A 20,153-nucleotide genomic window follows, 5' to 3' on the forward strand; every position below is an offset into this window, starting at 1 on the left:
AATCGCCGGGCCGGGCGCGATTCACATGGTGCTGCTCGACGCCGGTCCACCAATTCTCCGGTGACCGGAGAATCGGAGCCATTGGCGCCAGCGCGGTCGGAGGCCGCTCTACGCGGCCCTGCCCCCCGGCGGCGATTCTCCGCCCGGGATGTGGCTGCAAAGAAAACCTGAGTCCTGCCGGTGCCATTCACATGTGATCTTACCCGGCGGGACCTCGGAGTCCATCCTGTGGGGGGGCGGCCTGATGAGGGTGGGAGGGCGGATCCGACCCCGGGGCGGGTTCCTCCACCGTGGCCTGGCCCGCGATCGGGGCCTACCGAAGGAAGCTACCGCGCATGCACGAGTTCGCGCCAGTCACAGCACACATGCGCGCATTCGCGCCGGCCACAGTGCACAAGCGCCAACCCGTGGCGCCCATTTGATGCTGGTATCGGCAGCTGGAGCACCGTGAGTCGCTCCAGTGCCGTGCTGGTTCCTTGTGCAGCAGAGGATCGCTACACTTAGTGGTCCGATGACGCCGTCGTAAAACTCTCTGGTTTTTACGACGCCTTCAACACTCTGCTGTCAGAAGGGAGAATCCCGCCCTAGATTCCTGAATGGCCCTCTTATGGACTGAACTGATCTTCTCTACAGATGTAACACTATACTCCATATGCTTCACCCATCATGTGTTCATCGTATGTCCTGTTTTTCATGTATGGAACGATCTGCATGGACTGGACGCAGAACAATACTTTTCACTACCTCGATACGCATGACAACAAATCTAAATCTGATACAAAATCAGAAAAAGGATTCTTCCTTTTCCCCTGAGCTTGTGTTTTCATGATGGGAAAGTTACATGCCTAAACTTACATGCCTGTACTGTTCTATAAAAAAAATATAGAGAAGGTATTTCTTCTTCTGACGGAGACCAGCGTTAGGAACCGTAAATATGAGAGTCAGTAATAATACCAATCGGGAATTCGGGAGCAACGTCTTTTGGCAGAGAGTGGTTTGGATGTGGGACTCGCTACCAAAGGGACTGATAGCTTTTGGGCATTTCAGTAGATAAACACATGAGGGAGAAAGAAGTAGAGGATCAGAAGGTAAGCAACCCAGTGGTTGTGAGTCTAAATCCTACCATGGCCAATTTTAAAATTGAACGTGGAAGTCTGGGAAATTGTGGCTTATTAACACAAAAAGGGATTGTGAAAGCTGTAAAAACACAGCTGGTTCAGGAAAGGGAAGCTGCCGCCGCTACCTTGACTGGTCTCCACCTCCCTCCAGTCCCAACATATGCAGTTGACACTTGATGCCCTCGAGGTGAGCCACGGATGCTGTCTGATCCTCATTCCAAGAATAAGCTGGAGAAAATAAAAACAGGTCTGGGAGGGTGTGTGACATGTTGTGCAAGAAACAACACGCAGCACATTTAAAAAGGAATGATGTAAGTGCTGTAAATGCCATCCTGCTCCATTAACATCATTAAAAAGACAGCTTACTGTGTATGGTGTTGTCAATCAGAACCCACTTGCCAATACATGTTGGCATTGCTGATATTGATAGATGAGTGTGGCTCCAAACACATTCCAGAAGTTCAAAATCATCCTTGAAAAGCAGCCCACTCAATTGGCACCTCATCCACCAACTTAACCATTCACTCCCTCCACCACCAATGCACTATTCACACAATGCACTGCAGCCACTCACCAAGGCTCCTTTCACAGTGTCTTCCAAACCCACAACCTCCACCACCTTGAAGGACCAGGACAGCAGATGGATGGGAACACCACCACCTACAATTTAACCCGACAAGTCCTGGTATCATTCTGATGAATTCTAGGCATTCGCTTGACTCCCCTAAAAATAGACGCAAGAGCACAAATTGTGGTGGTTGGGTTAGGAGATGTATGCTGGCAGTGCAAATAGATGAGCATATGTGAAGATTGCCTCCCGTTTGATCCTTCACCAACTGACTTTCTGAAATAGGTACTTCAGTTCGTGGAACTACACCCCCAGTAGGAGGGGTTCTCCTTGGAGGGGTTCCCCAGTACAAAGTTTAAATATATATCCATTCTTCCTAGTTTCTGTCTCCAGTCCCAATAGGTTGCTTCCCATGATTGATTTAAGTTTTTCTCCTTGAAGGAGTGAGGGCAGCGCCAGGTTCGAAGATCATGTCCTGTGTGCTCTACCTCACGGCAGGGCCTTGGCTTATTGTCTGCTTGGGAGTTTTTGTCTGTGGCCATTGTTATCTACTCTCGGCGGCAAGGTGGGCAGGCAGGTCCATGCTGTTAAATGACTGGAACAGCAGCTGAGGACTTTCTGTCGCTCAGTGCGTTACTGAGGGAGTGCTGCACTGTTGGTGGTGCTGTCTTTCGAATGTTACTTTTTAATCTGTAGCTCCCATTTGTCTTGTTGGGTGAGATAAAATACCCATGGCCCATTTCGAAGAAGAGGGAGGGGTGTTCTCCCTGGTGTCCTGGGACCAATATTGATCCCTTGACCCATGGGTTATTATCACATTGCTGTTTGTGCGACTTTGCTGTGTCAATTTGCCTGTCGCATTTCCTCCGTTATAGATGTGTACAGTAAGTACATTTCAGTAATTTAATTGACTGTAACATGGAGATTGGGAAAAGCTCTGGATAAATGCAGGTCCTATTTTTTGCAGTGATAATCCAATGGATTACTAAGAAATGAAAGTGACAACAGTTCTGTGAAATAAAGTGATTGCTTTATAGTTTGGTGGTCTGGTTTAAGGGAGAGTTTGTGAGACAGGGTGGTACATCTTTTAGAGAGAATGAGCTTAATAGAGAGCTTACAAGAATGCAGGAAATAGGCCATCTGACCCATCGTGGCTGATCCGCCATTCCCAATGTGATTATGGCTGATCTTGGGCTTCTACATCATTTTCCTGCCAATTCCCCTTATCCCCTGATTCCCTGGGAGACCGTGGATGGCATTCTCCGTTTCTGAGACTGAGTGTTGATGTCGACGCAGAATTTGTGGACTTTCACGACAGCAAAACTGGTGGCAAACCTGGACCGATTTAGCAACTGTGGAGGGGCTAGCACCGATGCCACATGGAACACAATCGATTCCAATGAAAAATGGTGCGGGATTCGCCGGGTCCGTGATTGACACTCGGGAGGCTGACAAGCTTCAGCCGCATGCACACATTACAATCCCCATACACACTCTTCCCAGTCAACAAGATGGCACTGGTTGAGCTGGAGCATGCCCATACAACTGATGAGTCGGCTGGGGCCAGAGGGCACCGGGTATGGTGGCCTGGGGTACGCCTATACGACCTGTGGCCCTAAGTTCACAGTGGGCTGTTAGCAGCGTAGGCAGCTGCATGGCTGCCTTGCCGACTGCGGCAATGGTGTTCCATGCCCGTCCACGCCGACCCCACAGCCCACTTCCTGGTCTCCCCCTACCCGGCCCTGAGAGAAGCCCCCCGGCCAGCGACACAACTGTCAGTAAACTATGGCAATGCTGGACACTTTTGCACAGTGATTAGCACTGTTGCTTCACAACGTCAGGGTCCCGGGTTCGATTCCCACATGCGTCGCTGTCTGTGCGGAGTCTGCACGTTCTCCCGTGTCTGCATGGGTTTCTTCCGGGTGCTCCGGTTTCCTCCCAGAAGTCCCAAAAGTGCAGTTAGTTTAATTGGACATTCTGAATTCTCCCTCTGTGTACCCGAACAGGTGCCGGTGTGTGGGGATTAGAGGATTTTCACACAACGTCATTGCAGTGTTACTTGTGACAATAGTAAAGATTATTATTATTATTTCCGTACCCCTCTCTCTCTTCCACGCCGGGTGTAATGTGACTGTTAAATCTCACTCATTGACATCAACAGAGATGTTGCAGGGTTATGAGGAGAGAGCAGGAGAAGTGGGACTAATTTGATGACTCTTTCAAAAGAGCAGGCACAATGGGCTGAATGGCCTCCTGTGCTGTACTCTTCTACGTGGGGAGGTCTGGTACACATGTGAGTTCCCTATGATGAGTTGATGAAACTGGTCAATTGTCAGCTAGCTCCACTAAGTGCCCATGAACCCTGAACCCTGTTGTGGAAGGTCACTTGGGGCCTTCTGGGAAGGGAACCTACCACCACTGCCTGGTCTGGACCTACATGTGACTCCAGTTCCATGCTATGTGTTTGATTGATAATCCTCGGGGCATTTAACCAACAAACATTTGCTTATCAGTGTCAGTCACGTCCCATGGACAAGTTAACATTGAATATTAATTTTAAATGGTATTTGTGTGTCTGTGTTATCAGTAGCCTTTTCACTTTTTGATCAATGATTTCGCAACACTGATGATTTTTACTTTGGCAAGTCTTGAATTGCATCCCTTTCATGTGTGGCTGTTTTAAAATGGCAGGTGGATTTTAAAGTGCAAGTGATGGCAGACTGAAAGTAAATAATAATTTTGGATCCGGCTGCTATTGAGACTAGTCTGTCGGTCAGTTCAGTAATTGGGTTAATTCTGTCCAGCAGATTTTTGTTTGTGCTTTTCTGTGATTGTGAAATAGTTGCGTCACCGGCAATCCCTGAGGTAATTTTGTCTCTTCTGATCACGGTCAGGTTGTTTTGCGACTAAGTGTCTAGGAAGCAAGTGATCAATTTGCTTTTCTATATGTAGCAGACCTCACAGCATTGAAGTCGACATTAGGATGGTTTATTTTGTTAAAGGCATTATAAAAATACTACTTACTTAAAAATTCCTATCCTTCTGTTCAAATCCCTCTGTAGCCACATGCACCCTTCCCCCTATCTCTTCGAGCCCCACAATCCTCAGAAATCTCTGCACTCCTCTATTTCTGGCCTCTTGGTCTTCTCCAGTTTATATTACTCCACCATGTCAACCATGCTTCCAGCTCGCTCTACAATTCCCTCGCCAATCCTCTGTAACTCCTTTTCTCCTTTAATATTCACTTTAAACGTGTACCTCATTGACCAGGTTTTTGGTCACCTGTCCTAATAGCTCCTTACATAAGTTGGTGTTAAATTTGGTTTGATAATCGCTCCTGTGACGTGCCTGCGAACATTTTTCTACAGTAAGGGCACGATATAAATGCAAGTTGTTTTCATCGCAAGATTTTTAGAGGTGAAGCTGGAACAGAAATTTCATGATTAATGAGACCTGCATAATTCGATCCAACAGGGAAAGGCCAGCAGCTATTCCAATCGAAATAAGAAGTATAGACGACACTTCTAATTTTGATGAATTTCCTGAATCAGACATCTTGCAACCAGGTATGAATGAATTGAACTCGGTATCCGTTCACACTTAACCCCTTTCGTGCTTCAGTCGGGCATTTGAAAGACGCATTAGCAAAATGTGTTAAATACCCTAAGAAGCCAAAGACATTTTTTTGAGGCATGTCCCGTGTAGTGAAGAGAGAGCTTTTCCAATAGTATTGTCACAGCCTCTAGAGAGCCTCAAACATTGCCACATTCCATGGTCTAACATAAAAGAGGGTAAACAAAATGCTGTTTAAACCAAGGATCTGCCGGGTGCATGTAAAATCTTGCCGGACATTTTCAAGGAAGAGCAGTTAGTCTTCTCCCCTTGTGTTCTGGCCCATGCTTAGCGGATAACTAACTCACCAAATGGGTCATTTTGCTGTGTGCGTGGAAGTAATGAAAATACTGAATGTACTTCAAGCAAAAGGTGGTTGAAATTTGGAACTCTTTCACTATTGGCATTTGATCCTAGATCAATTGTTCACATTAAATCGGAGATTGCTGATTTTGGTTGACCAGATGTATTATGGGATATGAGGCAAAGGCAGGTTTTACATTACAGAACGAGGCCCTCGTGTAAATGGTTATGTGGGGTTCGGTAGCAGATCAGCCATGATTTCACTGATTGGAGGCTGGCAGCCTCTGATTCAATGATCGTTGGCTGTGCAGCATTTTGGGACCTCCTAAGGATGTGAAGGGTTCTATATGAATGTAAGTGGCAAGTTGGGCAGCACGGTAGCACAGTGGGTAGCACTGTTGCTTCACAGCTCCAGGGTCCAAGGTTTGATTCACAGCTTGGGTCACTGTCTCTGTGGAGTCTGCACATTCTCCCCGTGTCTGCGTGGGTTTCCTCCGGGTGCTCCAGTTTCCTCCCACAAGATGTGTGTGGTGAATTATATGCCTCGTAATTCACACTGTATTGCCTTGCATGTATTGTGTCCTTGTGGGCTCTGTATGTGAGCCATTGCGCGGCTCTGTCCATAGGGGGAGATGAGGAGTTTGTACTGGGCTCCGCCCATGGCTCCTCCCACTAACCAGAAGTATAAAGTACTGCAACCGTAAGCCTTCTCTCAGTCCCTCAGGTCGCAGGCTGGCTTAGTTGTAAGACTATTAAAACCACAGTTTACTTCCAATCGTGTGTCTAGTGAATTGATGGTCACATCAATGTGCTGCTGGACATTCTGAATTCTCCCTCTTGTGTACCCGAACAGGTGCCGGAATGTGGCAACTAGGGGCTTTTTACAGTAACTTTATTGCAGTGTTAATGTAAACCTACTTGGGTCAATAAAGATTATTAAAAATTAAGTGTATATATTTTGTTATCCCTAACTTGTTACACCTTCCATTGGTCGCAGGGAAAGGATGGGGGAGTGGGACTAGCAGAGAAACGGAGGGGGCTGGCACCGACGCAGTGGGCCAAATGGCCTCTTTCTGCACTGTAACCATTTTATCATTCTGTGAAGTATTGGTGGGAAGTTTATAATTGAGGTCAATCATGTACCTTTTTGTTCTTTCTAATATCAGTGCCCAACATGACTGAACCAGATTATAAATTGAAAGACTGGGTGTTCATTAACTATACCTACAAGAGGTTTGAAGGCCTGACTGCTCGAGGAACCATCCCATCCTACATGAAGGCAGGGAAGTTATGAATACCGCATGAAACGGCAGACCGTTACAATGACCTGTGTTTCTCCGGCATGAAGACTCACTGCCTCGCAACCAGAATCTCCGGGTCAACGGATATTCTGCTGGATTAGGATTTCCTGCAACTAAATTTATTTCTATTTAATCTTGTTAGCGGAGCTAAAATGCCATGATCTTACCTGAATTCTCCCCCTCAATGATGGTTTAAAACTAGCGGTTGCTGTTTTTGTTTGTGTGTTGGATGAGTTAATTTAAGGTGTGTGTTGGGATGCACTGCACCAAACTGTTACCAGAGCTTGGGGATTGTCACATATGCTGGATGTGTGAGTGAATTGCTTATAGTCAATGGGTTCTGAACTGCAAGCTGGTGAAATCCGATGGTACGTAACGTCATGCACACACAACTTGAGATTGTGACCAAGTATCTGTAAAGGATAAGGCTGCAGAACCCCACCCCCAACCATTATTAAAATATATTCCCAGCCGCAGCTCTGGCATCTAATTCTAATGGTCATAGTTCATGCCCCACTCCAGGGACTTGAACACAAAATCCAAGATGACACTCCCAGTACAGCTCTGAGGGAGTGCTGCACTGTCGGAGGTGTCGTTTGGATAAGGTGTGAAACAAAGTACGTGGTCTGACATCTCGCGTATACATAAAATATCCCAGGGTGTTATTTCGAGGGAGAGCAATGTTGTTATTCGGAGTGTCTTGGGGCCAATATGTATCTCTCAATCAACATCACTAAAACCAGGTGTTCTGGTAATTGATCACATTGCTGTTTGTTGGAGCTTGCTGTAGATAAATTGTTTGGCCTGTTTCCTGCATTACAACTGTGACCACACAGCCAATGAAGTGTTTATTTCAGTCATAAACATTTGGAGGTGGTGGAAGGTGCTGTTTCTCTCTTTCCTCCCCCACGCCCAGCAAATCTACATACCTACAACATTGAATTCAGTCAAGAGTCCTCTCCTCCATCTCTTTCTGTACACTGAGCAGAAGGTTCAAAATAGCTCAACACTAAACTTTCCCACTGCCGTGTTTGCGCAATCACATTAGCGAAGCAGTACTTTGAGATACTCACGAGACTTTCACAATCCCATTTCCTTGTGTAATAAACCAGTGTGAAGTTAACCTGCAAAAACGAAATAAATCCTCGTCGAGGGGGTGAGGTGCGAGCCAGGGTGTGGTGTGAAGGTGTGCAGTGCGAGCCAGGGTGCAGTGCGAGCCAGGGTGCGGTGTGAAGGTGTGCAGTGCGAGCCAGGGTGCAGTGCGAGCCAGGGTGCGGTGCGAAGGCGTGCAGTGCGAGCCAGGGTGCGGTGCGAAGGCGTGCAGTGCGAGCCAGGGTGCGGTGTGAAGGTGTGCAGTGCGAGCCAGAGTGCGGTGCGAAGGTGTGCAGAGTGAGCCAGGGTGCGGTGCGAAGGTGTGCAGTGCGAGCCAGAGTGCGGTGCGAAGGTGTGCAGTGCGAGCCAGGGTGCGGTGCGAAGGTGTGCAGTGCGAGCCAGAGTGCGGTGCGAAGGTGTGCAGTGCGAGCCAGGGTGCTGTGCGAAGGTGTGCAGTGCGAGCCAGGGTGCAGTGCGAAGGTGTGCAGTGCGAGCCAGGGTGCAGTGCGAGCCAGGGTGCAGGGCGAAGGTGTGCAGTGCGAGCCAGGGTGCGGTGCGAAGGTGTGCAGTGCGAGCCAGGGTGCGGTGCGAAGGTGTGCAGTGCGAGCCAGGGTGCGGTGCGAAGGTGTGCAGTGCGAGCCAGGGTGCAGTGCGAGCCAGGGTGCAGTGCGAAGGTGTGCAGTGCGAGCCAGGGTGCGGTGCGAAGGTGTGCAGTGCGAGCCAGGGTGCAGTGTGAAGGTGTGCAGTGCGAGCCAGGGTGCGGTGCGAATGTGCAGTGCGAGCCAGGGTGCGGTGCGAAGGTGTGCAGTGCGAGCCAGGGTGCAGTGCGAGCCAGGGTGCAGTGCGAAGGTGTGCAGTGCGAGCCAGGGTGCTGTGCGAAGGTGTGCAGTGCGAGCCAGGGTGCAGTGCGAAGGTGTGCAGTGCGAGCCAGGGTGCAGTGCGAGCCAGGGTGCAGGGCGAAGGTGTGCAGTGCGAGCCAGGGTGCGGTGCGAAGGTGTGCAGTGCGAGCCAGGGTGCGGTGCGAAGGTGTGCAGTGCGAGCCAGGGTGCGGTGCGAAGGTGTGCAGTGCGAGCCAGGGTGCAGTGCGAGCCAGGGTGCAGTGCGAAGGTGTGCAGTGCGAGCCAGGGTGCGGTGCGAAGGTGTGCAGTGCGAGCCAGGGTGCGGTGCGAAGGTGTGCAGTGCGAGCCAGGGTGCAGTGTGAAGGTGTGCAGTGCGAGCCAGGGTGCGGTGCGAAGGTGTGCAGTGCGAGCCAGGGTGCGGTGCGAAGGTGTGCAGTGCGAGCCAGGGTGCAGTGCGAAGGTGTGCAGTGCGAGCCAGGGTGCGGTGCGAAGGTGTGCAGTGCGAGCCAGGGTGCAGTGTGAAGGTGTGCAGTCAGAGCCAGGGTGCAGTGCGAGCCAGGGTGCGGTGCGAAGGTGTGCAGTGCGAGCCAGTGTGCAGTCAGAGCCAGGGTGCAGTGCGAGCCAGGGTGCGGTGTGAAGGTGTGCAGTGTGAGCCAGGGTGCAGTGCGAAGGTGTGCAGTGCGAAGGTGTGCAGTGCGAAGGTGTGCAGTGCGAGCCAGGGTGCAGTGCGAAGGTGTGCAGTGCGAGCCAGGGTGCAGTGCGAGCCAGGGTGCGGTGCGAGCCAGGGTGCGGTGCGAAGGTGTGCAGTGCGAGCCAGGGTGTGGTGCGAGTGAGATACACAATCAAAGACTTCTGGTTTTCTTGATGTGAAATTCTATGTATTTTTTTGCCAGCAGGAGGAGTCTTGCTGCCAGGGCCATTAGATTTAGTAGCTTCAGTTACTATATATGACATTGTGCCACATTCTCATGCAGCAGACTTCCTTGTTGTATTATTATTTTTAAAAAACCAAAGATCCTGATGTTTGATATGACGTTTTGTTTCCAAGGATGACTTTGTTCCTGGGATCCTGCAGATCAATTTTGGGACCATTCTTTATTGAAATGTTGTACATTTTTAAAAAAAAAATGATTAATAAAGCTGTTTTCTTAAATATTTTATTATTATTTGGGCTGATGTGATCAAGTACAGGCCTCTCTCACTTTCTGCCACCTTTACACCGCTCTCTCTTCTCCCTCGCTCTCTCTGCTCCCCCATTACTTTCCCTCCCTCCCCAAGTCTGTCTGTCTGTCTCTCTCTCTCTCTCCACTCCCTTCCCAGTCTCTCTCTCTCCTTCCCTGTCTCTCCCCTTCCCCTAATCGTGCACTGTCTCTCTCTCTCTCTCTCTCTCTCTCTCTCTCCTTCCCCCTGTCATTCTTTCTCCATCATTCTCCATCCCTCCCCAGTCTCTCTCTCTCCCTCTCACCCTCCCTCCCTCAGAGGTGCCTACAATTTGATCCTCCGGTTCTTATCAGCGTTGGACTGAGTGATTGTGAGCACTGATTAAAACAAAGAGCTATTGAAGAGTTTTTTGCTGGTATTGTGGGAAATCCTGGGCATGGCCAGTGAAAGCTGGCATGCATTGGAATACTTTTTATAATGTTTGAATTGTGTTTAAACAGATCAGAAAGGCAGCTGTTTAAACACTACCTTAAGCAGACACACCCCACCCCACCCCACGGATGTCATGCCAATTATCTTAAATGTGTGATTTCCTGCCAGTGGAAGAAATTTCTTCCTATCTATCATCATTTTGAATACTTTCCTTAAATTTCTTTGCTCTAAAGAGAATAATCCCAGCTTCTCCAATCTCTCCACATTAACCAACCAGTAACAGTCGAAGGAATCTGCTCTGCACCTTCTCTGACCCTGGTGCCTGGGATGGTACAAGACTCCAGCTGAGGCCTAACCATTTGCTAACATTGTGTTTGTTGCAAACCTGTTGGTTTTATTCAGTTCAGGCTGCTTGTGAAATTTTCTTGAGCAGCAGGCATGACTCCTGTTTTTTTAGATCAAACTTTGAGCCTTTTTTTGCTGTTTTCTGTACCAGTGCTGTCCACAAACATTCAACCTACCACTAACTAAAGCAGCAGCCCTGTGCAGCATATGTGGTGACATGCATCACTGTAAATAAACAAGGGGTTCATGTAAATACACTACAACTAAGTAAACACTAGAAGGAGCACCAGAGATGTTATGACATGCAGACATACAGCTAATGAACACATAGAATAGGACATGACCAATGGGCAGTCAAGACACCCAGAGGTAACAATACCACAAGGGAGCTACACATATACAAGGACAGGGCACACGTGCTCTTGCTCTTTCTACAGGCGACACTTGGAGAGAAGGACAGGGGCAAATCAGAGCATCACACCCACCACGTGGTTTAGAGCAGACTGGTTAGTTTGACTGAGTTACTAGAGCAAGATTAGCAGGAGAGTCAAACTCAAGTAGGAGAATTGTTAATTGTTCAATAAATGTGTTAAACCTATCTCCAAGTCTGAACCTTCCTTTGTCAGAGCATACATCAAGGAAGCAGCTTATGCTACATGAAGAAGCATAACACAACATGGTTCCAGGAGTGCCTGTTGAATCTATATAGTTTAAACTCAACATATCCGTGACAACCAGCAGTAGCACCCAGGCAAGGTGATCGAGATTCCAGTTCCACAGCAGCTCGGGTACCACGGCAATCTCAGTGCAAATAGCGTGCATTCAGGCAGAGATTTGAGATGTACCTGGTAGCGTCTGACCTAGATGGCGTGGCAGATGCAGAGATAATAAAGCTTCTGCTCACCATTGCGAGTGTAAGTGCAGCAGAAATTTTCAAGACTTTCAAGTATTCCAAAGGGCAAGACAAGAGAGACTTCCAGACAGCCCTGGACAAGTTTGAAAAATACTGCGAGGAAAACACAAAAGAGATTGGTAAAAGAGGCGGCAATACTCACCACGGAGAGGGGGTACGCCTGCAACCGCAGCAAACGACGATTTTGATTGGTGGCCATCTTGCGCAAGTAGCCGCACATGCGCAGTTCCCCAAAAGTCGCAAATTGGCAGAACGATGCAAAGTAAAGGAAAAGCGATCTGCGCATGTGCAATCTATTCCTACGCTCTACGTCACAAGCATCATGGCGTCAGAGGCCCGGACCACGCCTGCTTAAAGGGGAAATGTCCGAAAATAAGGAAAAAAAATTTAAAGCTGCAAAACACAATTCTTTCACCTGGTCCTTGAAGACTACGACTTGGAAGATGATTTCATCATGGGACGTGGCAACCTCCGTACCTAATCCGAACCACAACGAGATGTGTTGTACAGTGAAGCATCCGACACAGACATGGACGGGTTCTTCGGATTTGAGGATCCTCAGTCCAGCACAGACTACATCCTAACCAGAAGTACAGGATTCTGCTGCGGCCTGATGCCAAGAGACAGAGAGAGGTACAAGCTCACAGAGAGCGGCCTGAGACAAAGAGACAGAGAGAGGTACAAGCTCACAGAGTGGCCTGACGCCACATAGAGGGTGGTCCACACACCACGAAGAGTCCCCGACTCCATACAGAGAGTGGTCCACGCATCGCAAAGAGATCCCGACTCCACACAGAAAGCGATGACAGACTCCACAGCGAGACCACTGCACAACTCCATTGAGAGCGCACAGATCGACTCCACAGCGAGACCACTGCATGACTCCATACAGGGAACGATGCCAGACTCCACAGAGAGAGCAGTACAAGCCTTCACAGTGAGCTCGTTGACAGATTCCATGATGGAAGCAAGAATCTAGAGCGCAGTTCTTGCATGAACAAGACCATGAAGATCTAGCAACCTTATCTGAGCAACCAGCAGCAGACGATGCAAGTCTGCCACGCTCAAGTGCACAGCAAGACGACTATGACAGTCTACCATGCTCACGTGAACAACAGAATGACTGACAGTCTACCCAGATTATTTGAGCCACCAGAAGAAGACTCTGACAGTCTACCCAGCTCATCTAACCAACAAGAAGACACTGAAGGTCTACCCTGTATGTGCAACAAGTGACAAAGGTGTCATAATTCCCATACAAGATGTGCAACATCTCAGCAAGACTGACAGACCTCAGGTAGTACGTACAGAGGCACTCTACAATCAAAGTGAGGTTACTAGTGACTCCAATGACACCACGTTAATTCAAACCTCATCCACTCGAGCCTCTCCACAAGAAAATGCATTCCTGCACGTTTTGACTCCGGACGGGGAGCATCAAGATACCTCAGATGATCCAAGTGAACCTGAAATGACTCCGGACAGGGAGTGTCAAGAAACCAAAGCTGATTCAGGTGAACCAGACTGGGAGCATCGACAAGCCAAAGATGATTCTAGTGAACTGGACATGACTCCAGACGGGGAGCGCTGAGGAATCCGGGATGGCAATGCAACAGCAAATGCCACAAAGGACACTGACACAAGTAACTTTGTGAAGGACCCGAATTCTCCACTCGATGTGGTCATTGAGGGCAACAGGGCAACAACCTACAAAACCAACAACACTCAGAACAACAAGAAGCGTACCAAAGGCACTAACGTCAACAACAAGCACGACAAAACCAACGACTATAGAACAACAACTGGTACGACAAGGTACAACTCTGCCCATGAAGGACAATGTTACTGCTTAACTCAAGACAATGGCAAGAGAACAGACATACCATGGCATGACAACGCATCTTACAAATTCACATTTGCTACACTACAAACAAGCAGACCAGCTTTCAAGGCAGCTGACATACGGCATCAATACCGCAAACCCAGACACTAGTAAATACACAAGGGGTTAATGTAAATACACTACAACTAAGTAAACACTAGAGGGAGCACCAGAGATGTTCTGACATGCGGACATACAGCTAATGAACACGTAGAATAGGACATGACTAATAGGTAGTCAAAACACCCAGAGGTGACACTACCACAAGGGGGCAACCCATATAAAGGACAGGGCACACATGCTCTTGCTCTTTCCACAGGCGGCACTTAGAGAGAAGGACAGGGGCAGATCAGAGCATCACACCCACCGCATGGCTTAGAGCAGACTGGTTAGTTAGATGAGTTACTATAGTAGGATTAGCAGGAGAGTCAAACTCAAGTAGGAGAATTGTTAACTTTTCAATAAATGTGTTAAATCTATCTCCAAGTCTGAACCTTCCTTTGTCTTTAAAAAAAAAAAAAAATTTTTATTGGAATTTTTTGAAAAATATATATCAACAAAACAATAATAACAATAACAATAAACACCCCCCGGTACCCGTAACAACGCATATAACAACCCCCCCCCACTCAAATTAACTTAAACACTATCCCCCTAACCACCCCCCCCCCCCCCCCCCCCCCCGGGTTGCTGCTGCTGATCTAGTACCTTATTGTTGAGCCAGAAAGTCAAGGAAAGGCTGCCACCTCCTAAAGAATCCTTGTACCGACCCCCTCAGGGCGAATTTGACCCCCTCTAGCTGAATGAATCCCGCCATGTCATTAATCCAGGTCTCCACGCTCGGAGGTCTCGCATCTTTCCACTGCAGCAAGATCCTCCACCGGGCTACTAGGGATGCAAAGGCCAAAACATCGGCCTCTTCCGCCTCCTGCACTCCCGGCTCCACCCCAACCCCAAATATTGCGAGTCCCCAGCCTGGCTTGACCCTGGATCCCACCACCCTCGATACCGTCCTCGCTGCCCCCTTCCAGAACTCCTCCAGTGCAGGGCATGCCCAGAACATATGGGCATGGATCGCTGGACTCCCCGAACACCTGACGCACCTGTCCTCGCCCCCAAAGAACATACTCATCCTAGATCCGGACATGTGGGCCCGGTGCAGCACCTTGAACTGGATGAGACTAAGCCTCGCACATGAAGAGGAGGAGTTCACCCTCTCCAGGGCATCCGCCCATGTCCCCTCCTCAATCTGCTCCCCCAGCTCCACCTCCCACTTAGCCTTCAGCTCCTCTACCGACGCCTCCCCCACCTCCTGCATTACCTGGTGGATGTCAGACACCTTCCCATCCCCAACACACATCCCCGAAAGCACCCTATCCCTTACCCCCCCGCGGGGGCAACTAAGGGAACCCCTCCACCTGTCGCCAAGCAAACGCCTTGACCTGAAGGTACCTGAACATATTCCCCGGGGGGAGCTCAAACTTCTCCTCCAGTTCACCAAGGCTCGCGAACCTCCCGTCAATAAACAGATCTCCCAACTTCCTAATGCCCGCCCTGTGCCACCCCAGGAACCCGCCATCCATGTTCCCTGGGACAAACCGGTGGTCCCCCGCAGCGGGGCCTCCACCGAGCCCCCCACTTCCCCCCTGTTTCGCCTCCACTGCCCCCAAATTATGAGGGTAGCCGCCACCACCGGGCTCGTGGTGTACCTCGTTGGAGGGAGCGGCAGTGGTGCCGTTACCAGTGCCTTCAGGCTCGTGCCTCCACAGGACGCCACCTCCATCCGTTTCCATGCTGCCCCCTCCCCATCCATTACCCACTTGCGTACCATTGAGACGTTAGCCACCCAATAGTACCCAGAGAGGTTGGGCAGCGCCAGCCCCCCTCTATCCCTGCCCCGCTCCAAAAAGACCCTCCTTACCCTCGGAGTCCCGTGCGCCCAAACAAATCCCAGAATGCTGCTGTTCACCCTCCTAAAAAAGGCCCTCGGAACGAAAATGTGGGGGCACTGAAACAAAAACAAAAACCTCAGGAGCACAGTCATTTTAATGGACTGTACTCTACCCGCCAACGACAACGGCAGCATGTCCCACCGTTTAAATTCCTCCTCCATCTGCTCCACCAACCTAGTACAATTAAGCTTGGCAGAGTCCCCCAGCTCCTAGCCACCTGAACCCCCAGGTACCTAAAACTCCTCACTGCCTACTTTAGCGGGAGCCTACCAATCCCCTCCTCCTGATCTCCCGGGTGTATGACAAACAGCTCATTCTTGCCCAGGTTCAATTTATATCCCAAGAAACTCCCGAACTCAGCAAGAATCTCCATCACCTCCGGCATTCCCCCCACCCGGTCTGCTACATACAGCAGCAAGGCGTCTGCATACAGCGACACTCGGTGCTCCTTCCCACCTCGCACCAGACCCCTCCACCTCCTCGACTCCCTGAGAATCATGGCAAGAGGCTCAATTGCCAGCGCAAAAAGCAAGGGGGACAGGGGGCCCCCCTGCCTCGTCCCACGGTGGAGCCTGAAGTACTCGGACCTCCTCCCATTTGTCGCTATACTCGCCATCGGGGCCTCGTACAGCAACCTCACCCATTTAATAAACCCCACCCGAACCTCTCCAACACCTCCCACAAGTACCCCCACTTAACCCTGTCAAAGGCCTTCTCCGCATCCAATGCCACCACAATCTCCGCCTCTCCTTCTGCTGCCGGCATCATTATCACATTTAGCACCCTTCGCACGTTAGTGTTCAGCTGCCTCCCCTTCACAAAATCCGTCTGATCTTCATGTACCACCCCCGGGACCCAGTCCTCTATTCTAGTGGCCAAGATCTTCGCCAGCAACTTGGCGTCTACATTCAGCAGTGAAATCGGCCTGTGTCAACTGCACTGCAAGGGGTCCTTATCACGCTTCAGGATCAGGGAGATTAGTGCCCGAGACATCATCGGGGGCAGAACACCCCCCTCCCATGCCTCGTTGAAGGTCCTAACCAACAGGGGGCCCAGCAGGTCCGCATATTTCTTATAAAATTCAACCGGGAACCCATCCGGTCCCGGCGCCTTCCCCGACTGCATGTGGCCAATCCCACTGACCAGCTCCTCCAACTCGATCGGTGCCCCCAGTCCCTCCACCTGCTCCTCCTGCACCGTTGGAAATCGGAGCCTGTCCAAAAAACTCTCCATTCCCCCTCCCACCGCCGGCGGCTCCGACCGGTACAGTTCCCTATAGAAGTCCCTAAAGACCTCATTGACCTCTGCCCCCTGCCGCACCACATTCCCATCTCTATCCTTCACTCCACCAATCTCCCTAGCCGCGTCCCGCTTACGAAGCTGATGCGCCAGCATCCTGCTCGCCTTCTCTCCATACTCATAGACCGCTCCCTGCGCCTTCCTCCACTGTGTCTCCGCCTTTCTGGTGGTCAATAAGTCAAACTTGGCCTGCAAGCTACGCCGCTCCCCCAGCAATCCCTCCTCCAGGGCCTCCGCGTACCTCCTATCTACACTCAACAGCTCCTCCACCAGTCTCTCCCTCTCCCCCCTCTCCCTATGGGCTCGGATGGAGATCAGCTCCCCCCTAATCACTGCCTTCAGAGCCTCCCACAGCATCCTGGATTGTAGTTTTGGGGTGCGAGAGATTGAGAGTAGAGAGGTCAGGAGCACAGATTTGACTTCGCAGGAGGGTGCCAGTGTTCAGGTCAGTGGTTTGAAGTGTGTCTATTTCAATGCCAGGAGTATACGAAATAAGGTAGGGGAATTGGCAGCATGGGTTGGTACCTGGGACTTCGATGTTGTGGCCATTTCAGAGACATGGATAGAGCAGGGAGAGGAATGGTTGTTGCAGGTTCCGGGGTTTAGGTGTTTTAGTAAAGTCAGAGAAGGGGGCAAAAGAGGGGGAGGTGTGGCGCTGCTAGTCAAGGACAGTATTACGGTGGCAGAAAGAATGCAAGATGGGGACTCTTCTTCCGAGGTAGTATGGGCTGAGGTTAGAAACAGGAAAGGAGAGGTCACCCTGCTGGGAGTTTTCTATAGGCCACCTAATAGTTCTAGAGATGTAGAGGAAAGGATGGCGAAGATGATTCTGGAAAAGAGCGAAAGTAACAGGGTAGTTGTTATGGGAGACTTTAACTTTCCTAATATTGACTGGAAAAGATATAGTTCGAGTACATTGGATGGGTCGTTCTTTGTACAATGTGTGCAGGAGGGTTTTCTGACACAATATGTTGACAGGCCAACAAGAGGTGAGGCCACTTTGGATTTGGTTTTGGGTAATGAACCAGGCCAGGTGTTAGATCTGGAGGTAGGTGAACACTTTGGAGACAGTGACCACAATTCGGTGACCTTTACAGTAGTGATGGAAAGGGATAAGTATACCCCGCAGGGCAAGAGTTATAGCTGGGGGAAGGGCAATTATGATGCCATTAGACATGAATTAGGATGTGTAGGTTGGAGAAGTAGGCTGCAAGGGTTGGGCACACTGGATATGTGGAGCTTGTTCAAGGAACAGCTATTGCGTGTTCTTGATCAGTACGTACCAGTCAGACAGGGAGGAAAGGGTAGAGCGAGGGAACCGTGGTTTACCAAAGAAGTGGAATCTCTTGTTAAGAGGAAAAAGGAGGCCTATGTGAAGATGAGGCGTGAAGTTTCAGTTGGGGCGCTTAATAGTTACAGGGAAGCGAGGAAGGATCTAAAGAGAGAGCTAAGACGAGCAAGGAGGGGACACGAGAAGTCTTTGACAGGTAGGATCAAGGAAAACCCAAAAGCTTTCTATAGGTATGTCAGGAATAAAAGAATGACTAGGGTAAGAGTAGGGCCAGTCAAGGACAGTGGTGGGAAGTTGTGTGTGGAGGCTGAGGAGATAAGCAAGATACTAAATGAATACTTTTTGTCAGTATTCACTCAGGAAAAAGATAATATTGTGGAGGAGAATGCTGAGACCCAGGCTATTAGAATAGATGGCATTGAGGTGCGTAGGGAAGAAGTGTTGGCAATTCTGGACAAGGTGAAAATAGATAAGTCCCTGGGGCCTGATGGGATTTATCCTAGGATTCTCTGGGAAGCCAGGGAAGAGATTGCTGAGCCTTTGGCTTTGATTTTTAGGTCATCATTGGCTACAGGAATAGTGCCAGAGGACTGGAGGATAGCAAATGTGGTCCCTTTGTTCAAGAAGGGGAGTAGAGATAACCCCGGTAACTATAGGCCGGTGAGCCTAACGTCTGTGGTGGGTAAAGTCTTGGAGAGGATTATAAAAGATACGATTTATAATCATCTAGATAGGAATAATATGATTAGGGATAGTCAGCATGGTTTTGTGAAGGGTAGGTCATGCCTCACAAACCTTATCGAGTTCTTTGAGAAGGTGACTGAACAGGTGGACGAGGGTAAAGCAGTTGATGTGGTGTATATGGATTTCAGTAAAGCGTTTGATAAGGTTCCCCACGGTCGGCTATTGCAGAAAATACGGAGGCTGGGGATTGAGGGTGATTTAGAGATGTGGATCAGAAATTGGCTAGTTGAAAGAAGACAGAGAGTGGTGGTTGATGGGAAATGTTCAGAATGGAGTTCAGTTACGAGTGGCGTACCACAAGGATCTGTTCTGGGGCCGTTGCTGTTTGTCATTTTTATAAATGACCTAGAGGAGGGCGCAGAAGGATGGGTAAGTAAATTTGCAGACGACACTAAAGTCGGTGGAGTTGTAGACAGTGCGGAAGGATGTTGCAGGTTACAGAGGGACATAGATAAGCTGCAAAGCTGGGCTGAGAGGTGGCAAATGGAGTTTAATGTGGAGAAGTGTGAGGTGATTCACTTTGGAAAGAATAACAGGAATGCGGAATATTTGGCTGATGGTAAAATTCTTGGTAGTGTGGATGAGCAGAGGGATCTCGGTGTCCATGTACATAGATCCCTGAAAGTTGCCACCCAGGTTGATAGGGTTGTGAAGAAGGCCTATGGTGTCATGGCCTTTATTGGTAGAGGGATTGAGTTCCGGAGCCATGAGGTCATGTTGCAGTTGTACAAAACTCTAGTACGGCCGCATTTGGAGTATTGCGTACAGTTCTGGTCGCCTCATTATAGGAAGGACGTGGATGCTTTGGAACGGGTACAGAGGAGATTTACCAGGATGTTGCCTGGTATGGAGGGAAAATCTTATGAGGAAAGGCTGATGGACTTGAGGTTGTTTTCGTTAGAGAGAAGAAGGTTAAGAGGTGACCTAATAGAGGCATACAAAATGATCAGAGGGTTAGATAGGGTGGACAGCGAGAGCCTTCTCCCGCGGATGGAGATGGCTAGCACGAGGGGACATAGCCTTAAACTGAGGGGTAATAGATATAGGACAGAGGTCAGAGGTGGGTTTTTTACGCAAAGAGTGGTGAGGCCGTGGAATGCCCTACCTGCAACAGTAGTGAACTCGCCAACATTGAGGGCATTTAAAAGTTTATTGGATAAGCATATGGATGATAAGGGCATAGTGTAGGTTAGATGGCCTTTCGTTTTTTTTCCATGTCGGTGCAACATTGAGGGCCGAAGGGCCTGTACTGCGCTGTATCGTTCTATGTTCTATGTTCTATCCCCACCTGGACCTCCCCA

The 20,153-nt window shown here is 49.6% G+C and overlaps 1 protein-coding gene across 1 annotated transcript in view; it reads left to right on the forward strand.

Annotated features, from left to right (window-relative positions):
* The window catches only part of LOC119955017 (serine/threonine-protein kinase 38-like), an 87,554-nt gene extending 77,568 nt beyond the window's left edge, over positions 1 to 9,986 (forward strand). Inside the window, exons 13-15 of the mRNA XM_038780822.1 lie at positions 5,161 to 5,252; positions 6,768 to 8,474; positions 9,535 to 9,986. Coding sequence (XP_038636750.1) covers positions 5,161 to 5,252; positions 6,768 to 6,895 — 220 coding nt within the window. The 3' untranslated portion in view covers positions 6,896 to 8,474; positions 9,535 to 9,986. The remainder of the gene's footprint in view (positions 1 to 5,160; positions 5,253 to 6,767; positions 8,475 to 9,534) is intronic.
* Positions 9,987 to 20,153: the final 10,167 nt, after the last annotated feature.

Source organism: Scyliorhinus canicula, chromosome 20 (assembly GCF_902713615.1).
Source record: "Scyliorhinus canicula chromosome 20, sScyCan1.1, whole genome shotgun sequence".
Taxonomy (NCBI): domain Eukaryota; kingdom Metazoa; phylum Chordata; class Chondrichthyes; order Carcharhiniformes; family Scyliorhinidae; genus Scyliorhinus; species Scyliorhinus canicula.